General features: G+C 38.8%; 1 protein-coding gene across 1 annotated transcript in view; it reads left to right on the top strand.

Moving 5' to 3' along the window:
* Window positions 1-20,935, top strand: part of OCA2 (OCA2 melanosomal transmembrane protein) — a 213,380-nt gene that overhangs the window by 49,872 nt on the left and 142,573 nt on the right. Inside the window, exons 3-9 of the mRNA XM_032982477.2 lie at window positions 2,108-2,206; window positions 2,817-3,005; window positions 6,471-6,528; window positions 7,399-7,471; window positions 16,323-16,480; window positions 18,072-18,154; window positions 18,504-18,657. Of these exons, the coding sequence (XP_032838368.1) occupies window positions 2,108-2,206; window positions 2,817-3,005; window positions 6,471-6,528; window positions 7,399-7,471; window positions 16,323-16,480; window positions 18,072-18,154; window positions 18,504-18,657 (814 nt within the window). The remainder of the gene's footprint in view (window positions 1-2,107; window positions 2,207-2,816; window positions 3,006-6,470; window positions 6,529-7,398; window positions 7,472-16,322; window positions 16,481-18,071; window positions 18,155-18,503; window positions 18,658-20,935) is intronic.

Here is a 20,935-nt window from a genome sequence, read left to right as displayed (position 1 = left end):
TGCTGAGGTGGGGGATTGTCAGTAGATACATGTATGCCTCTGTGACCCAAAGCAGTGGTGGTATCAACCTCTAACAATTAGAAGGAAATGGAAGTTTTTGTAGAAAGATTTCTGACTACTAATCTCAGATTTTCACATGCCTTAGGAGTTAAAAAAATAAAAGTAAGTGTGGAAAGGTTAGCGGTGTGTTCAGTATGAGGTTAGATCAAAGCACCATAGAGTATATATTATTTGGATCATTTTTTTTTTTTGTGGAACAAGTGGCATCTTTTTGTTTAAAAGCAGAAATAGCTAGTTGGTCTTTATGTGAGTTAAGTTTCTGAATGTACAGGTTCAAGGTCCACCATCAGAATTTTTATTAGAATTGTCACCTTTGGATGCAAACTTTGAATGTAGTGTGATGCTGGGATTAGACAGGAGCATATCAGTAATACTTGGTGACCACACATTTAAAGTCCTGATAGGGTTTTTGCTATCCTTATGGATTCCATTTTGTAAAAGCTCTCAGTAATCTTTTGTATCTAAGGCCATGATAATCTTAGAATAGCACTTGCTTCAAAATACCAGGGTTTCTCTGCTTAAATTTTTGTGTGAATGATATTTTCCTATTTAAAAAAGGAAGCACTTTGACAGCTTCAGAGTATGCAATCATCTCTTCACGGATGAATTGTCAGTGCAATGTAGCACCTGAATTGTAATCTGCCCAACATTTGACCCTAGGTACAGGATAATTCAGTCTCTCTAAGTCATTAATTCTCTTCCGTTGAGACTGCAAATCCAGTGCTTACAGCAGTTCAGATGAGCGTCGTGGCTACTTGAGGCTGAAATAACCATATCCAGTTGCTCTACACCTAGCCCGGATTCTGAATGGTAATACAGCTAAACGAGCAAGCTGAAGCATTAACTGGAGGTTTTTATTTTACAAAGTCTGAGTTCACGCGTACCTCTACAAATGGCAGGAAATTCAACTGTCTTCCATTGCGTTATAAAGTTAAATACACAGATTCTTATTTTTGGACTGGCTTTATATTTAGAAGGTTGAACTACTACTCACCTTTGTATATTTATTTAATTATCAATGATTTTATAATTTATTTTCCCTCACAGTCCAACAATAACAGAAGACATTTCAGGCTTCCTCTAGGTGTCTTTGGGAGTAATGAGATCTGCATATTGACTGTATGTCTAGCAGATTTCTTCTGGACTTTCTGGTGGTGGGTGGCTGCAGTTTTGAATGGAATAAATCTGAGCATGTTTGAATAATGGTGGTTTTGATGGGAAATATCTCTGGAAGAGTCAGGTCTTGGAGAGTATTCTAAAATGGCTCAATTAATCTCTCCCAGAAGCCTGCCCCAAAACCAGACCCCTGAGATTGTGCTTGATTCTCTTCAGCTGTTTCTTAAGCTTTATGATTTATATTTTAGCAAAAGGCTTCTTAACAACGCTAAGCTGCAATATATCAAGAAGTACCTTACTCTTTTAATTATCTGCAGCACCAGGACCAAGACTTGACAGAAGCTGTTTGGAAGGGATTGTGCTGCAGGAATGGAGTATTTGTACGTCAGATAAAGGTTTCTTCCTTAATACAAAGGGTGCTAAGATTGTAGACATTTGTAGATTTCTGGTGATCCATGTCTCAAATGACATTTATGGGACAGAAATTATCCTATTATTTTATGTTTTATGAAGTATATTAATGTGAACTTTTATGAATATAGGTAATTATTTACCTTAAGAATTTTGATTAAAGTGCAGTTGTTCCACTGTAAATTTAGATGTCCAAAATATAAGCATGTGAGTGTGAGTTAGGTGTCTATTGCTCCTCTGGCATTCAGAGGGAATTTCATTGGCTGTTTTAGATGATGCTTTTAGGAGAAGATAAATTTCTCTTATTTCATGCTGTAGTCCTCCATGACTATATGGACGTAGCTACACCATTCTTAAGGAATTAACTAGTTAGATGTATTTGTAACAAAATATTCTGTAGAACTGTACTGCATCATTGTACTGCAGATTTACTGTGCTTTGTTTGTTTGTTTGTTTGTTTTTTTTGTTTGTTCGTTTGTTTGTTTTTGTTTTTTTTTTTTTTTATTTTTCCCCTCCAAAGATATCACTTCAATTTTTCCAAATTATTCAGCTCAAGGTCAAAAAACACTGGCTTTACAGAGAAGACACCACTACTGAAGGTTTCCTCAGAGGAAACTGGGTGAGTTACTTTCACTTTGCTCAAAATATTTTTTTTTTCTAAGATCTCTTCTGTTTAATTGTGCATGGTTCTTTCTTGTATCCTGACACCGAACCTGCTGGGAAATAAAGAGAATGGCAGGGTTTGTGCGCAGAGAATTACTCTGGAGGACCTTGAGGGGAAAGAAGGGAATGTACATGGGGAAGGGAAGGATGTAAGGTCTGAGGTCAGGGTGGTTAGAGAGCCCTAAGGATAGGCAACTGAAGGTTGTGTCCTCTTATTTCCTCCATATGGTGTTACATCAGGTGCACTGAAAGACACAGCAGAGCTATAGAAAGGGTCCTTATAGGGGGTTTATGCACCAAATCTTGAGGTACACCTGCCTGGTGCATCAGAGAGCTGGTTCTCCCAGGTGCACCTAAACATCATGGAGTCTTTGTTCTTGCCTCCCAGTCTACCCAGCTGTGTTACCAAGGGGGGCTCAGTCTGTACAGAATAAATCTCTTTCTATGAATTTTTCCATTAAAATCTCTCACAGTGTACCTAAGGATATGCAAAGTCAGTTGCATCTACTACCTGTTGAAATAAACCACTGTTTTGTTTTATTATGTTTACTGAAAATGTGTGACAGGTTGCAGTGCATGGCTCTTCATAATCCAGATTTTACCACAGATGATGATTCATGGGACAACAGCTCTGCAGAATTTGAGCAAAGGTTTCAACTGGGAAGTGAAATGACAAGTTTGTCCAGATCTGCTTCTTCTGAGAAATATGAAATCTTGGACAACCTTCATGTCAAGTTCAATTTATCAAAGATGAGGTCTGAATTCGAGCATTAATTTTTCCTTTTTTTTTTTAAATTATTTCTGCAGCGATTAGTTTTTAAGTATAGATGTCTAGATAATGATTTATTCTCTGCAAGTGAATAAAATAACACTCCATATTTAGGTCATATATTGTAAATAAGCCCTGGTGAAATTGATTATAGCCTATACCTAATGATCAATAGCCCCTTGTTCTTACAAGCATCAATCATAGCACCTATTCTAAATTTTTAATTAAATACATTCTATACTGCTTTTAACATTTCTTTGAAATGATTTCTTAAAAGCCTCTTAGTTGATTCCACAGCTTTATTCTTCAGTGTTTTGTTGCTTTTATGAAATACTTCACTCTAATTAAAATATGTACCTAACACAGTCTTTCTGTAGTCATCATAGTAGCTTTTCACATATACACAATGCAAAATCTAACCGAGCATATTTCTATCTTTAAGTACATTAATATATTTCACTCTTTATCTCAAAGTAGTCTTCTACCTCATTTAGGCATGGAGGAAATCGAATCTGTTAATATATTAAAAGATACCAACATGATAAGAGTTTAAGTTCAAATTTTCTCAGGATATTTTTACCTGGGATTTAACTAACAAACTCTTTAATCTTGGATACTAATTTTCTCTGCCCCTTCCAGAGTTTCAACACTTTTTGCTAGTTTGGTTTGGCCTCTGCAAATCGCCCCGCAGGTTTGCAGAGAGCCCAGCACTTCACGTCCGCATTTCCGTGTCGATCCGTGGAGCCTTTCCAACCAGACGCCCGTGCGTCTTTTCCCAATCTGTATGTTGCCTTAGCTCATCACTTCACAATTGTTTTCCTCCTTTCATCGTGCATATGGTATTGTGTGGAGTGCCGCTTTCCTGCACTGCTGCTGAACAAACGGGGCAGGAGAATTTCAATGGCTGCAATTAGTGCAATATGAGCAGATGTGAAGAAGTTTGGCAGGCGTCTGTCTCCACACTTGTGGTATCTTTCCCCGGTATTTGATGGAACAAAGGCATCGAGCGAGAGTGTAGAATCCATTGTTTCCAGTACAGCGTGGGTTTGTAATCTGGCGAGTAGTGCAATTTTCTGGCAGAACCTCCCATGAAATATTGTCGTTGCTGTAGCGTGGGTTGTACACATGGGGCCAGCTCCTGGGCTGTAGTAAATCAACATAACTCTGCTGAGATAATAAATGGAGCTAAACTGCCCAACACCACATGCAGATCAGACTAAAAATCATTTGGTTTAGAACAGGAGCTGAAATCCTCCATAGATTTATGCTTCATGCATTTCCAACTGAAGTCAAATAGGATTGTGCCAGAGGCATATATCAGCGCAGGATTTGGCACGGGGTTTGTACTCACATTGCTGTGCCAGTTTAACGCTGTAGGAAGAGACAGATTGCAAACCACAGGCAAGTCAAAGGCTGATCACTTCTCAAGTGTAAGCTGTTAAAAGCGCTTCCCTAATACAAAATGCCATGAAAACAAACAGACAGGGGGAAAAGAACCTTCTAATTTCTACATTTAATAAAATAACCGTTTCCAAAAGCTTTTTTATTATATCTTGCCAGCTCCTTTAGATGAGATTCTTTTATTTACAGACAAGTGGTTATGAATTTATAAAGGCTTAATTAATGGTTTTTGATTTCTCTTATGTTTTAAAATCAAGTTATTGCTGTTTCTTGTTTCAATAAGAATTTGAATTATTATACATTATAATTTCAAAGTGCAAACAGAAAATATCAAGTACATTAAAATTAAACCAATCTGGACTGGGCTTTAGTAATTCATAACATAATAAATTACCAAAAATACCAGAATAGAACCGCAGTGTAGAGATGGGGAGAACAGACAAGCAGGATAGAGGATGCATGACTAAGCTGTCACTAGCTATTTTCAATAAATGGCACAATACCAAAAGAAGTTATCAGTTATGAAGCACTGATAATGGCTTTTGTTGTCATTCCTCTCTTTTCAAGCCTTTATTATCTTCTTCCCCTTCTCTGCCACCTTGTTTTTCAGTAGAGTGGGTCTACCTGGCATTTATGAAAAAAGCCACTTAACTGCCTTTCTTCCTCTCTTCCTCTGCCTTCTCTACATTTTTATGCTGTGCAAAGTTTGTGTAAAGTTTCTACCAGTTGTATCTCACAGGATATTGTAGTCCCCTTGTACCAGTTTATCTGTGGCAATAAATTTTTATTAGCTTTTTTTTTTTTTTTTTTTTTTTTTCCTGCCTGTTTGGAGAAATCTATAGAGGAAGGGCTCTTTAGAAACAGTGTGTTTCAAAAATGGGTCTCCAGTTGCTTATGCTGCTTTCAGTCAATGAGCTTGATTTAGGGACTTATTTCCACCGTGATTTAAAATGATTTCTGACTCTCTTCAGACTACTCTGCTTTAATAATTTGTTCTATAGCATCTGTCATCTATTGCACTGTTCCCTTCTCAACTAATTATCTTAGTAACTTGAAATGTTTTTCTTCTTGCTTGTCATCAGGCTTAAATCAAACCTTACATTTGTCATTCTGTCAGAAAAGCAGTGTTTGAATGTTTACTTTTGAAAAAATGGATTAAGAACATCAATGCCTCCAATTAATGAAAAGATGTAATAAGGGCAAATCACCAAAAAGAGTCCTGTAAATTAAGACATCTGTGTAACATACTGATGGGCAGTCAGAAAATAATTAGTTAAGTTGCCTTTTACGGTAAGGTTTTAAAAAATCATAATTAAGAAGTGCTACATTTTAAGATTTCTTACTCAAGAGCATGCGTTTTCAATATCCACATTTTAATTTAAGAGCTATTCTTGCTTAACCCACCCCATGGTAAACTCTGACACTTCAGAGGATTTGATGACACCACACCACCAGAACTGGGCATTCTTTCAAAGATCACCAACATGCTATGGAAAAAATATCTATTTTTGCTAGTTGGTTTACCCAGAGACATTCGCGAAATATATTTGGTTTAAAGACGCACTATTAAACGCAGGAGATTCTTAAAGCTTATTCTTGTTTTCCAACTGTTTTTTTCCCGGTACGTTCCCGGATGTATATTAGAGGTCCCGTTTTGAGGAAGTCATTCCTGACGCCACCCCGCTGCGCAACGAGCTGTGCTTTCTGCTCAGCCGTGCCACCCCCCTGCAGTGGCAATGCTCCTTTGTCTCTCTGGGAGAGACCAGGGCGAGCTGATGGGGCTCTGGGTCTGTCGGGGGCTGGCAGTAGCACCAAAGAAATGGCACAATGGTGACTCAGCTGGCAGCAGACTCGGGGCAGGAGCCTTTAGAGTCACCAAGGCTTCCCAAGCCACTGCTGACCCTGTGTTGTGGTGTCCATACTCTGACGTGATATATTATCACCTATAAGTGCTTGCCATAATGCTTCTGAAATGTCAGAGTTATTGCGAGAACAGAAAAGATTTGTTTTAAACTAGCCATATAGTAAATACATGTTTCTTGCATTTCAGATGCTGTCTAAAATTCCTAAAAGTTTCAGGCCTTTTTATCTTTGTAGTTGTCTGCTCTGTAAGTATTGAATTTGCAATCCTCTCTCAGCCCCCATTTTCTTAGGATTAGATCAGAATGAGTTGTGATATTTGGTCTTAGCTAAAAAAACCCTGCCTCACTCTGGCAAAAAGCAGAAGTACGGTACGGGGCTTCATGACTAATCAGCCCACTGTTTGGTGAACTAGCCACTGTCCTGGACAATAGGGCGGGATCAGCAGTTAGCTTAGACAGAAATTTGTATGTCCTTCACAGTTTGTTGAATTGAAGATGAGTCTTTAGCTGCTGGCTAATACCTGAGGGATGTTCATAGGAAAAGCCGTGCTGGGGAGGATGCACCAGCAATGGCAGCGCTCCACTGCGTGAAAGGCAGAAGGCCATGGGGAGGTAGGCAGCTCCCTACCAGGGCTGCCAGTGTGCTGCCTTCCCCTATCAAAATCTTCAAAATCAGCAAAATCATAGACTGCGAGACTCGAGAAGCGTTTCCAAAAGTTGGAGTTTATCATTTTAGCTGCTGTGAGGAACTCTTTTTTGGCTAGCAGGGCTTCTGTATCAGAGTCAAAATAGATGGCACCGTATTTCCTCAGATGTGAGTGTTGCTTTCCAGATAGATCTTTAATATTACGACTGTGTCCTAAGAGACACTTGGATAAAATACACCAAATATGTGACTTTGGCAGTAAGTTTATGGAAGGAATGTTACTCGTCCTTGTTAAGTATACCAGGGCTTCTTTTCAGTTGTGGTGCAAACATAGCTGAAAATATTGAAAGCAATCTTGCAATTTAATGTATAGTTTGAAAGGGTCTTGCATAAGTATTTGAGATAAGCGTAGCAGGTGCTTTTCAATTTTTGTGTTATTAATGGATGTTTGTTTTTTATCCTTGCCCTAGATTTTATTTGGCATTTATCCAGACCAAGGTGTGCCTTGGCAGATGCTGGCTGTATCACCTCTGGAAAGCTTCTGTATCCTTTCATTAGAAAAAAAAAAAAAATGGATTTGAAGTTTCATTGATAGACCGGTTAAACGCGTGGGTGTTTTCTGTCTTATACGCTGAGAAGACTGAGTGTCCTCAGAGCCTGAGTTGTGCTTAGGCTTGTCCTTTGAGACAGGCTGCAGCCGTGCTCCCTGTCCAAGTCATGCTGAATGGCCCCTGTCTGGGGTGCCTTGTGATGCCCATCCAGGCCTTCTGTCCAGCCTCTGCATGAAGCCAAGGGTGTGGAAGTGGGTTGCAGACCAGGTGGGATCAAGGACCAGCAAATAGCTGGGACCATGGCTGGGACATGCACCTGGCCACAGCAACTGCACCCCAGATTAGTTGTGTACTGTCATGTATAACATATCCGTAGTCTATACTTGGACCTTGATATTACCCAGGGAACTCCTTCAAAAGCAGGAAACTAGATGATTCACGGACATGTTTCCAGAACAGCTTAGCCCAGCCGCCATATGTATGGATTTGTAGATCTGTCGATATTTTTCAGTAGAGGTGCAGATTCCTTTACAAATTTTCCATGTGAAATTGCTCAATAGTGAAATTAAGTCCACAGATCATCAAGAAACTGTTCAAAAGAACAATCAATAGAATAGCCCAAACTAAAAATGATTCATTGCAGGTGAATGTAGACCTGAAAGTGAAAAGTCTTTGAGGGATGAACGTTCAGTTAGTAAACAAAAACTTTTGCAAATAAATTGCATTTCTTGTTCCTGCTGTATTTCTAGTTTAATCAGTCTGGTCTGCAATCTTCTTGGCTCTTATTTCACTAGTATTAAAAGATGATTCACCTATAGATGTATTTCACCTGTGAGATGTCCTGTTTTGAAAAAGTACTTTCTATTTAACCAGGCAGTTCCATGGCTTTGAGCAGGAAGAGTCCATTTTAAATATATTTCGTTATTAACATTCTCACTGTCCCCAGTAATGACACAATATAACGCAATAATTAGTAGGATAAATGATGAAGAAAAAGTTAGTGCTTGAAGGCCATCTATAATTAAAAGTTGAGATTGCTTTTTGGAGGAAAGCAAGTGAACATGTAGTAGGACTAGTGACAACTTCAGCTATGAACTCTCATCGATATCCTGTTAACGTCAATATTTTTCTCCTCTGTGAAACTGTTGTTGAAAGCTCCTATATATGTGTGGTGTTGAACAACACCAGGGCTGTCATGGCCCAGTCTGCCAAATGAGGGTGTGTTGGCAGCGAGTCTATAAGTTCAAGTTTTTTCAACCGTCATAGCATAGCTTCAGGATTTCCTCTCTTTCCACAGATTTTGGGTTGGAACCGTAGCTGATCCATTGTACACATCGACTCTGTAACCAGTTATTACTTTTTTTTTTTTTGGTTTGTTTGTTTGATTGTTTGTTTCAGGGATGTGCTGGTGGGCCTGGGATTTGAGTCCAAACAGGTATTCCTATATTTCACATTTTACCTATCATGTCAGGATGCTTTGAGCCAAATAGCTGTCGGTCAGAATATAGCATTCTGCTTTCTATTTTGCTTTCTTACTTGACAAACCTGGAGCTGAAGCTTCTTAGTTTGTGTAATGTGTGTGGAAAACGGAATGTTCCGTCCCCTACCTGAGGTCACTGAGTTGGGGAAAAATATGTGAGGCGCAAGCAATCCAGAAAAGCCATGCTTCATTCTCAAGGTGATGTAATTCAAGCAGAAGGGTCAAGGAGGATTGCATTTCTAAATGAGAGTTGGAAAAGGCCCCAGCAATTCTGAATACCATCTCACCGTTGCTGCTGGTCTTCATTTACACAGAAGTAAGCTCATGTGGTCATCCTCCACTTTGTTGCATAGTTGCTAGGCTTGGATAACGTTAACCGTTTACACAGCAGTGTTGAAGATGTGATTTATGCCGGCTGACAGACTGGGGTATTCCCAGTAGAGGTTAGGTGCTACTCGCTGAATGTCTACAGGAACTTCATGGTAGGCTGGCAGGTGTGCTGTGGTAGTCCTTGTCACAAAGCCCTTAGAGGCTTAGGGTAGAAAATAAGACTCTCTTGGCTCATATGTTGCCAAATTTTGCAAATGAAAACTCATTACCTCCTGCTTATGCCTCAAAAGCACTTAAGAAATGTTGACTGGGTACTAACCACTTTATGTCTATTTTTTTTTTAAGTTCCTTCCTCTTGTTTCTGTTTCTTTCCAGAAATGTCCATGCACATTGATGTGTGTGTTATGGATGTGTGCTCGTGCATACAATGTGTCTGCATGCACTAAAAATTTCAAAACAAAGTTTGAAATATTTTTAAAAAACAAATAGTGATCCCCTTTGGACTTTATATCCTTTGTCATCCTGATGTCACTTAGATATTTGTAGATTTTCTGTCATGCCATTAGGTCTCAGGCTGGGAGTGACCTGCTTTTCATATGGCATCTCTGTAGCAATTTTCCACTTGCTCTGGTTCCCATTTATTTATGTTTCCATAACTTCATCTCATGTTTGGATTTACTCTAGCTGTTTTTCTTCCCATTATCTTCCCATTATCTTATTTTTTTTTATTAGCGCACTTGTATGTCCCTTTGCTTTGCCCATCCCCATGGGTACAAACATGGCATGTAGCAGTGAGGTGCGTTGGCTGCAGTTTCTGAAAACAACATCTTGCCTCCTGTGAATTAGTAGAAGCTTTCTGAGTCTGTAAGATTGTGGGTGGTTTTGTTGTTTTTTTATTATTTTTTTTTTTTTTTAAAATAATGATTTCCCTATTGGACCAAATACAAATTCAATGGATTTAGTATATTTTTTCAGAATAGTAGTAATACTGTTTTTTTTTTGACAACATTTGGGATTTACTAGCTTATAAATTCTAACAGTAAGATCTCTAATACCAGAAAGAAGTAAGTTTATACTGAAGCCTGTCTAGAGGACCCGTTTCTTCAGGAAGCAAGATTCAATACCCGTATTGATGTGTGAAGCATTTTCAGATCCTTTGCTCAAAGACTGTATGTTAAGTGGGGAGCATCAGTAATTAATAATACGGTGTGACATTGGAAAGTGGACTATAAAAATAGAAGAAGAGATATAGAATCTGAATAAATTCCAGCATTTCTTCATTTAGTTATATGTACCTATTCTAAGACATGAACATTTTAACTTTCTGTAACAGTTTGGCCATTCAAATCTTCAGGCAACTTCTCCCTGTTGGCTGGTTGACCAAAGAGCAAATGAGAAATATTCTTGTTCTTCTTCACAGCTTACATAGGTTTTCAGACTTGAGAAATCTTCTGAAATGTTAAATATACTCTGGGCGCATTCCTTTGTTTCTAATAAATTCTGCCCTGATCTAAGCAAAACTTTTAATTTTTCCCTAGAAATGGGGAACAGACAGCTGAAGCAGAACTGTGCACTAACTTTCTGAATTGAATTAGGCTTTATGAAATTAAAAATGAATAGGGATTCATGGATGCTGTTAAGGAATTATGCAATCAAACTGTACGCTACCTCACTGTCATTTGAAGAAGTGTCTGTCTCCCTGATACAGTGCCACCTTTTCTTTCTCCATACCTGATACAATTATTGCTATTTCTACACTTCTCAATAGTAGAAATATTTTCTTTTTACAAGAAAAGGTAAATCTTCTTCCAGTGCATATTTGTGCAATGTGTCTCACACCTACTTTGTTGAGCTGTGAATTTCTGTCTTTCCTCTATCCCTGACAAGTGTTTCGGTAACAGTGTTGTTTCCTTCCCTCTCAACCTCTGTACTTGTGCCGGTTCCTCTTACAGGTGAGAGAAAGTTAGAGCAGTCTAGGTGAATCAATTTAATTTTCCATTTGCAGACTGATTATCAGAACTTCCTTCTCTTGGACTTGAAATCTGATAATAACAGGGAAGTGGATTGTGAGTTCTTTCTGTGCCTGGCCAAGGATTTTGCATTTTTATAAATATATTTTAAAGCCTTTCAGTCCTGATCTGATTGTTTGCTTTAAATATTTGATATCTCCTCAGTAAAATTTTTGGAGCAGGGGCTCACATTTTGCAGGGTATATATTTGCACAGCACACAGTGTGAAGGGTTCTTTACTCACTTGCTCTTTGCATGCCAGACAAAACTTAATGAAAATACATCATCTCAAGTCATGGCTGAATGGGTCTCCAGTCAGTCTAAATCAGATAAAACCAGAGATATCAAATTGATTAATCAGTGGCCGTTTTCACGGATTTACTTCCCTCTTTGGTAGCTCTGAGAGATTTCATCACATCCAGTCCAGGATTAAGATTTCAGAATCAGAAAGTAGATCTACCTCAATAACAATAATCTGTTGAAATTTACATCATAGCCTAGAATTCTCATTTCATTTGGAATCAGTGGAACTAGTTAGAATAATTCCAGGTATGGAAGTTGATGGGGAGGCTCTAGACCAAGTAGACATAAGATGGGTAAATGTCCTGACCTTAATATCAAATTCCTTGGTGAAGTTGCATGAGTTTGAATGATTGGTGCGACTGTGTTAATCATGGAGCAAGAAGAGGTCACTAGGAAAACTTGTAATCATGCCGTGACCATTAATGACATGAAAAATCACCTTTCCCAGTCCCTAAACCAGAGGTGTATATAGAAAGACTGAGAGACAAAGAAGATAGTCACATTTTAGCAGACTTTTCAGTTTCCATGGAGGTCCTAAAAATGGCTTCTTCTCCAAGGGAGCAAAAATGATCTTAACAAATGAAACAAACTCTGTAATCCTTTTAGTTATTTTTCTCATTTGATTTTTTTTTTTATTTTTTTTTCATTTTGTAGCTCTAGTTCTCTACTGCCAGACACTCCTCTATCATTTTTTCCTTGCAGAACACATTTAAAAATCATTTATGTTTGTTGAAGCTGTTGGAAACATACTAAGCATGTTGGCCTGCAGGCAATGTTCAAGCAGTTAAGTAGATGGATGAAGACCAGGACCATGTGCAGAGACAGGCAAAGAAGCAGAATCTCAAGGCATCATTGAGAAAATTCTGCAGAAAAGAGAGTTTATGAAGGACTCACAAAACTAAATATGATGGTGCGCAGAGAGAAAGAATGGGTCCAATGTAGGTGAAAATGGAACCAGATTGCTGATACTCCACAAAAAAAAAAAAAAAAAAGAAAAGAAAAAAAGAAGCTATGGAGCATTCTTTAGATGGGGAAACCAATAGGCATAGAAAAACATGTGGTTCAAATTAGTTTATTGTGAAGGGGCGATGTAAAAACAACCTCATAAGCTACAAACGGGCATAGGTCGTCAGAAGAGAAAGCTGCAAAGAGTGATGCAGAAATAACCCCAGTTAAGGACAACATGTAAAAATAGATGCTAAGTCCCAGGCAAAATGCCTTCTTTAAAATCCTAGAGAAACTAGCATGAGTGGCCCAGTCATATCAGGATCAATAGTACATAATGAAACTTGGTGAAAAATAATCAGTAGACATAGTATTCTCAATGTATGTTTTAGAGGAGGCAGAGTAGGTGATAGAACTAGGTGTTAAGGAGAGTATAAAGTCAGCCATCTGCATGCAAATATAACAGAGATTCTCTGTCAATCATGGCTTTTCATCTGGTGCTGTACATACTGAATTAATGGCATGAGGAAAGGTAGGGCAGGGACTCGGTATTTAGGGAGTGACTCATCTCAGCTACACCTGAGTTAGTTGTTCTAGGCTCTGTTTTTATAGTTAATAGAGAGAATTGATGCTCCTCATGAGCCATTCCTTCCATCTTTGTGCGGTGGTCTAAAATGAAGCAATAAATTCCATCTTAACCCTCTTTTCACTGATTTTACGGGAGTAACCAACTCACGTGCAGATGTCCACAGTACAGAAGTATAAACTGCGGTGAATGAATACCAATTTTAACATTGAGCCACTGCATCCCATTCCATCATGTTGTTTACATAAGCTGCAAAAAAAGTAAAGTGTCATGAGGTGACCCTTGCACATCCTTCAATAGCTTCTAGGACCATCTAGTCAGAAAACTGAGATCAGACAACGCAGGTCTTGGTTTAGCTCTGAGCATCGGACCCAAGCTGGTGCCAGATGTAAATACAGACAGCCACCGCGTAATGGTGCACAAAGCATACACAAACCCAATTCCCTTGACAGGATAATTCACAGCAGTAATATAATTTCAAGAATGGAACTACATAAAAATGAGGCAGCTTAGCTGACATGAAATAAAAAGTAACAGCTCTGGCTGTAAATCTTGTCAGGGAAAATTTTTGCTTTAAAAGCATACACTGGGGGATACGTTACAAAAGAAGTTCAGAAAAGACAGAGACCCAGCATGGTTAAGTTGCAGAATAAAAGAGGATACTAAAAGTAAAAAGATAGTTTTCCCAAAAGTTAGTCACATCGGAATGATTAAAGTATAGGGGAAATCACACTCTGGCAATTTAAAGAAAATAAGAAAACAAGATAAGGCAGGGCAAAAATATTCTGAAGAGCAGCTTGATAAAAAAAAAATCACATTTTGATTCATATAAGCATGGCTGAAGTTTTCTGCTGGTTTATTTTGATTCCACCTTTCATAAAGGTTGTGATCTGCTGCAGTCTAACAATGGAATTATGACAGAGTCTCTAAATATTTTTTGGAGGAAGATAACTCTGATGGGATTTCAGGGCCTCGGTGCAGACTGGTGAATGATGTTCAGTTCCAGTTGCAATCAAAGGATAATCTGTTTTGCTAGGGCTATTTCTGATGGTTTTATAAATTCACAGAAAGGAGTGGAAAAAAAAAATCTTAACTATCTTTATAGGAAAAGAAGGAAGGAACCACTCCTCTTGAAAATAAGGTTTCATTTTTTTCCCCCCTTTAATTTTAAGCATCCTTTATAATAGCTCCTGAATGTGTCATCTGGCTAATTACAGGATTTATTTTAAAAGTATTGCTTAAAAGGAAGCTACCATAATTATATGCACCTGAAGCTTTTCAAGACATAAATTACTGGCTACATTCCTAATAAAAGGCAGACTGTCGAGCAGTGTCCCAAGTCATTGGGTTAATGACTTTAGGTCAGCAGGCCTTTGAGAAGGTATAATTAATGTCTCTAGTTAAAAGTAAAGCTTTAGTTCCAGTTGAGACTAATATTATGTATTAATTAGGACACAGAAGAACTGTGATGCCAAATCATACTTAAAACCTTCAGAACTAGAAGAGAACTGTTATAATTTGTATTTATGCTTGCTAAGAACTGTGTGTGTAAATTCTCCTGACTGGAGTTGTCTCCTGATTTGTCGCACCTGGGGTTAATTTCTTCACCCTTTCCTGGGTGATTCCTTCAAGCAAATAGATGCTTGAGAGGATCATTCTTAATGATCAGCATGTGAGGGACACAGATGGCGATTGCTCTGCTCGCCGGGCAGGGCAGGGTGGCATTGGTACTGCTTTGCAACGCATTGGCCGCTCACCTGCTGCTGCATCAGCTAAGGTCTTTTTTGGGTTAGTGTGAGAGACGTCCCTTTTCTAGATCCAGCTCTTCTGCTGGGAATGTGGGCAGCTGCAACAACTCTTTTAAAGATGAAGGGCCCTTGCATAATGTCACAATGCTTTTCCCATTAGAGACTGGTCTACCATGGGTAGTCTTACTGGGGCTCAGTAGGAAACAGGGCACAACACGGTTCTGAGGTCCCACTAACCATGCTGTGTTTTTGATTCTTGTGTTAAAAATCTCTCTGAGTTCTGCAGGCAGCAAAACATCTTTCTGAGAAAATCTTTTTGGTAGATATATGATCGTGTACATTTTTTTTTTTTTTTTTTTTTTTGCAACAGATTCGCTCTTTGTAGTATGCTCAGTTAAATGTCAGATGTTAAAACTGTTAGCATTCTCAAGCATGTGATTAAGTCGCATGATTTCAACAGAACACATATGTGTAAAATCAAGTCTCTTCTTTTTCCTTAGGACTTTTTTTTGTCGGTGGTGATGTCTTAGCTTTTTATCCGATCCCAGATAGGAGCAAAACAATTACTGTATCACTCTATTATAGTAACAGACTGTGAAGGGTTTAAAAGTTCAGGCTTTCCCTCTTGCCCAAATCCCCAGGGATGCTTCTTTCTCAACCATGCCAGAAATAAACAATACTAAGTTTAAATAGTCCTAGGTGTATCGGGACTAATAGAGCCAGACTTCCAATTGATTTGTGGATCATGGTTGGCTGATTTCTCAATTATGTTAGACTAGGAATGTAGTTTGACCACACCTCATGCTAGATATCCAAGAGAGAAAGAAAGAAAATTCAGATGAGAGAGCTGGAGAAGAAAGAGTCCGTGAGTACCATACTGAGAGGAGCTTGAAAATATGTCTTTCAAATGTTTGAAAAATTGAGAGTAAAATTTTGACCAAAAAGCAAATCCTCTGGCACAAATAGCATGTTGATTCTCATTTAGTTTTCCTTGTGGTTGGAGCTTCTACAGTGTTTTCCCCAGTAAAAATTCCGTAATGTTTAAATTGCTGAGCTAATGATGCATCTTTTTGTCTAGAACAAACACTTAAAGAGCCTTACTTATCTGTCTCTCTGTGGATTTCTATATGTTATTTTGGAGCTTTGGTGTATCTACAGTGTCATCTGAAAGCCCTGGTGATCTCAAAAGTCACTATGAAAGGATGGATGTGGTTGTTCCGAACCCATGACTACTGTTTCCTTAGGAAACATGTCCAGAACAGTGCTACTTGGTGAGGAAGCAGACATCTATTTTGCTCTTTTCATAGTTTCATAATAATTGTAGCTGAAGAATGTGCTTTTCATGGTAAGTTGACTAATCTATTTTTTTTTTTTTTTCTGGAATTTGTACCGCCTGTATTAATTTCTACTGGAAATTTATACCTTAACAGCTTTATTGACAGCTATGAATCTGACTGATTTTCACGATTCTGCTCTGTTGAAGTTAGACATAGGAGGCCCGTTTGTAGCAGATGTAGTTGGTCAACAAACGGAGGAATACATTGTAGTACAAATCAGCCAGACTGAAGATGCTGGACCAAGGAGGAGACGCCAGCAGCAGGTAATAGTCTTTATTTTTTTTTTTTTCACTTTTTCTGAGATGTGCTTTATCACTTCTTTCCATCACCATTGTGTGGATTAAGTGGTCATGCTTTTCCCTGCTGTGAAGTGTGTCAACATCAGCCTTAGAAAACTTAACCTAATAAGAGTAAAGTTACATTTTCCTCTGTCATTATAAGACTTCCTTTAGCTTCCTATCTTAAAGTTTTGTAAAACTTATGCCCCTTGACTGACACTTAGCAGGGAAGTTCTTGTGTTTCAAATGGGCAATGTTTCAAAAGTTGTCTTAGAAGGAAGAAACAAGTGCAAAGTGCCTTTTTGCACTCACTGAAATACATTTTCACATTTTGTTGCAAATTATTTTCTCAAACGTGTCACATTTATTGGCTTTATTTCTCTTAAGGCTTTCTCATTTTTGATGTTTGTAACAAGTTCTTGCTGCTTTCTCCCAGAGAACTCGGTGAGGGAGGATCTTTTACAGCCTGTCATTGTATATCACTGAAAAATAAAAATAAGCTTCACCATTTAATAAACAGCATTGACATACAAACAGCTGCCTCTCGTTCTGTATACGTGACAGAATGGTCTGCCTCTACCAGTGACAGCACAGCTGAACAATGCCATCACTACTCCCGCTTATTCCCAATCTCACAGTCTGCAGACAAACATTAGTCCCACTACCTCAGCGTGGCGAACAATACCATAATGTGAATTACTCAGTCAAAGTGCCCACCCCTGCGATGAGGGGGCTGCTGGCAATGGTCCCCAAGCAGCCGCACGCCAGCCGTGGTCCTGACATGACCAAAGGAGTAGGTGGCCAAATTAACCTTCCCTCCATGCATGCTCCTCGGGCATTTCTCTGTGTCAGATGTTCCAAGCTGGCTGATTAAGCTGGTGATTTTCTGCACTTTGTAACATACCGGGTCGGACAGGTTTAGGATTTAGGCTACAATTCAATTAACCAAATTTGAAGGGTTTTTTTAAAGTTCCTCTTTAAAAAAGAGACAATATCTGTAACTATATTCAAAGAGTATATTTGGCTAAACTTGCATGAATATCAGTGTGTAGTAATGGGCAAAGTTTCAGAAAGTTTTCTGAAGAGATATTATTTCTTTTCGCTAGAAGATCAGCAAACAGGACTTTTGTTTACTGAAATTCTACCATGTCCTCTTCATAATGTCTGAGGGGTATGAAGTTGCTCCCGGGCCTTTCATCATCTGTACCTCATGCATGCTAGTTTTCTTCCCAGGCAGTCTTTGGGAGTGAACTGTATTGTTGTCTCTGAGCCTAGCTGCCCTAGGTGCCTCCTTGTAGTCAATGCACGGTGTGATTTGGTGTCCCCTCTCTGGAGCACCTCCTGGTGCTTTCACTTCATTGATTGAGCGAGAGAATGAGGATGAATTTGCTCCAACCTGACTGCTTTTAGCATGTTATCAGGTGGAACTAATTTAGGCTGGTGTGTGGCATACTGTGTCCACAAAAGATTCTCCTAAATGGACAGGAGGGAGAACAAAGATGAATAAACCCCTAGATCAGAGACATATAATTTTCACTGACTTTCATTAATATCACCAAACGTGATTCTCTTGCAGGTGGTCTACAACTGGTCTCTACCCTTAAGTTCAAGAAGAAATCATCAAATCATCACAACCAGAACCTTTCAGATATCAAACAGGTTGGTTAAGAGACTGAGAAATGATCCACTGGAGTAGTAGTTTGCATAGACTTAACTATGAAGGAATAGTTAATGTTTTAAAAGTAATCTATCACTGTTTCAAAGGGGCAGGAAAGGATGACTTCTTGTTGCTTTTTAAATGGATTTACAAGACTGGTTTGTACTCTGGCTACTTTCCAAACAATGCTATTTAGAGGGATAGAGTGAAAATGTTTGAAAAGTTGCTTGCAATTGTAAAAATATAACACAAATACATATATTTATTGGTACTCAATATAAAATTAATGCGTAAATAGAACTAATGGTATTTAATTCCACAAATAAGCAAAACTTTTCTTTCTTTCACCAGAGGCACCATCTTCATAAACATTCAAGCTTTCCTACAGGAGCCTGGAAGTGTTCCTCTCTCCATGAAGCATCAATACCTTCATGCAAGTATAGAGGCACAAGTAACAATTGCGTCCATCATCTTAGTAGGTGTCTATGTGCTGATCATACTGGAGGTAAGCCAGTTTTGTACTTTGATTTTATTTTTCCCCTACATTGTAACTGGAGCACAAGGAAGGGTTTCATTCTTGGCTTTTAATATAATTTAAAAATGTATATATGCATCCTTGCTGTACCATCAGTGTTGCTAAGGGCATGAATAAAATATGTGTGAGGAAATTGTTCTGAATTGTAACTGATTTTGGCAAGCTATATTAACATTACAGCGATCTTGTCTGTTTTTCTATTAGGACCTATTAGTGTTTTAATATTTTAACAGCATTATATTTTGGCTGTGAGAGTGAAAATAAGACAGGGTTATAAAGGGTACAGAAAGTCTGGTTTTAAGTTAATTATTTTTTAAGATAAGATGAAAGAAAAAAAAAAGCTTTGGTTATTCCCTTCTTAGGACACCTCAAACTATGATTTTAGTGTACTTTTAAAAGGTTAAACTGGGAACACTTTTTAATAAGTGACATTTAGGAATTCTTTTACTGTATTATTTAAAGAGGAAATGGAATCTGAGTTAACATGAAGTCGAGGGACAGGGAACTTCAAGCATCTATTCCAACATCATTCCAAAGCCTTGAGGTACCCAGTGCAATGAAAACGTGTTGCATCAGCACTAAAGATGGAAAACATGTCAGAAACAACACAGGGCTCTAGCTGACTTCTTTGGACTGAAAACACTGCCTGATTATCTTGAAATAAAGAACAGATATGCAGGGGATCTTTTTTTTTTTTTTTTTTGCTTTTATTCATGTGAGCATCCACACTGTGGATGTTCTCCAAGCTGATTCACACTTGATTTACACTACTGTGAAACAGAGAAATGAATCAAATGGACTACAAGGTGCTCCATAGTAAATATGTCCAGTTTGCTATTTTTTCTTCCACATCCCTTGAATATTTTAAGCTTTTCACCCTGTTACCCATTGAAATGGTAAGATAGCTGAACATCACCTAATCAGATATCAATAACGGGTGCACAGAACATGACAGATGCTTTAGACATTTATTTATGAACCTAAAAATGCCTCTATGTACTTCATAAATGAGCAAAGAGATATAATGTTAAGTGTGGAGGGGGATTGGACTAGATTTTACTATAAATATATGTAGGCATGCGACACAGCCCCAAAATAATGTTAATACTTTTAAATGCAGCTTTTATTTTCAAAAAACCCCAACTATGCAACCCTTTAGCAATTACAAAAACACCAGGTTTTTAATGTATCTAAAGGGTGGTTTTGTATTTGCATCCTAGAAAGCTGCTTTGGAACAACTCATGTGTAGAAGGAAATAAAGGCTTGAAAATGAAAATCAAGGCCTAGGAAAGCATGCATTTTCCTGTTGTTTCTAAGAAAAAGCTTTAAAACAACTCATTAGCTTATTTTTTTCTGTGAAAAGATCAAGGAAAATTTTCTCTTGTTGGCAGAAAGCCTATTTCTGCAAATTCAAAGGTAGAAATGTATCATAGAATCATGAAATGGTTTTGGTTGGAAGAGACTGTAAATATCATCTAGATCCCACACATCTACCCTCACACTTCTCTTGCTGCAGCCCAGGGCACGGGTGGGTTCTGGGCTGCGAGGTCACATTGCTGGCTCACAGTCAGTTTTCCATCCACTAGTACCCCCAGTCCTTCTCCACGGGGCTGCTCTCCACCCACTCACCACCCAGCCTGGATTTGTGCTTGGGATTGCCCCGACCCACGTGCAGGACCTTGTTCTTGGCCTTGTTGAACTTCACGAGGTTTTCACGGTCCCACCTCTCCAGCCTGCCAAGGCCCCTCTGGATGCCACCCCTGCCCTCCAGTGTGTTGACTGCACCACACAGCTCGGTGTTGTCAGCAGACTCGCCGAGGGTGCGCTCAGTTCCACCGTCCATCTCGCCAACAAAGATGTTAAAAAGCGCCAGTCCCAAAACTGACCCCTGAGGAACGCCACTCATCACTGGTCTCCACTCGGACACGGAGCCACTGACTGCAACTCTTTGAGCGAGACCATCCAGCCAACTCTTTATCCTCCCAGCGGTCCATCCATCAAATCCATGTCTCTCCAATTTAGAGACAAGGATGTCATGTGGGACAGTGTCAGATGCTTTTGCACAAGTCCAGGAAGATGACATTAATTGCTCTTCCCTTATCCACCAATGCTGTAATGCTGTTGTAGAAGACCACCAAATTTGTCAGGCATGATTTGCCCCTAGTGAAGTCATGTTTGCTCTCATCAATTACAACCTTATTTTCCATGTGCCCTAGAATAATCTCCAGGAGGATCCACTCCATGATCT

This window comes from Tyto alba, unplaced genomic scaffold (assembly GCF_018691265.1).
Source record: "Tyto alba isolate M040663 unplaced genomic scaffold, T.alba_DEE_v4.0 Super-Scaffold_14, whole genome shotgun sequence".
NCBI lineage: Eukaryota > Metazoa > Chordata > Aves > Strigiformes > Tytonidae > Tyto > Tyto alba.
The sequence above is the reverse complement of the archived record's forward strand: the minus strand, read 5'-3'. Positions and strand labels throughout refer to the sequence as shown.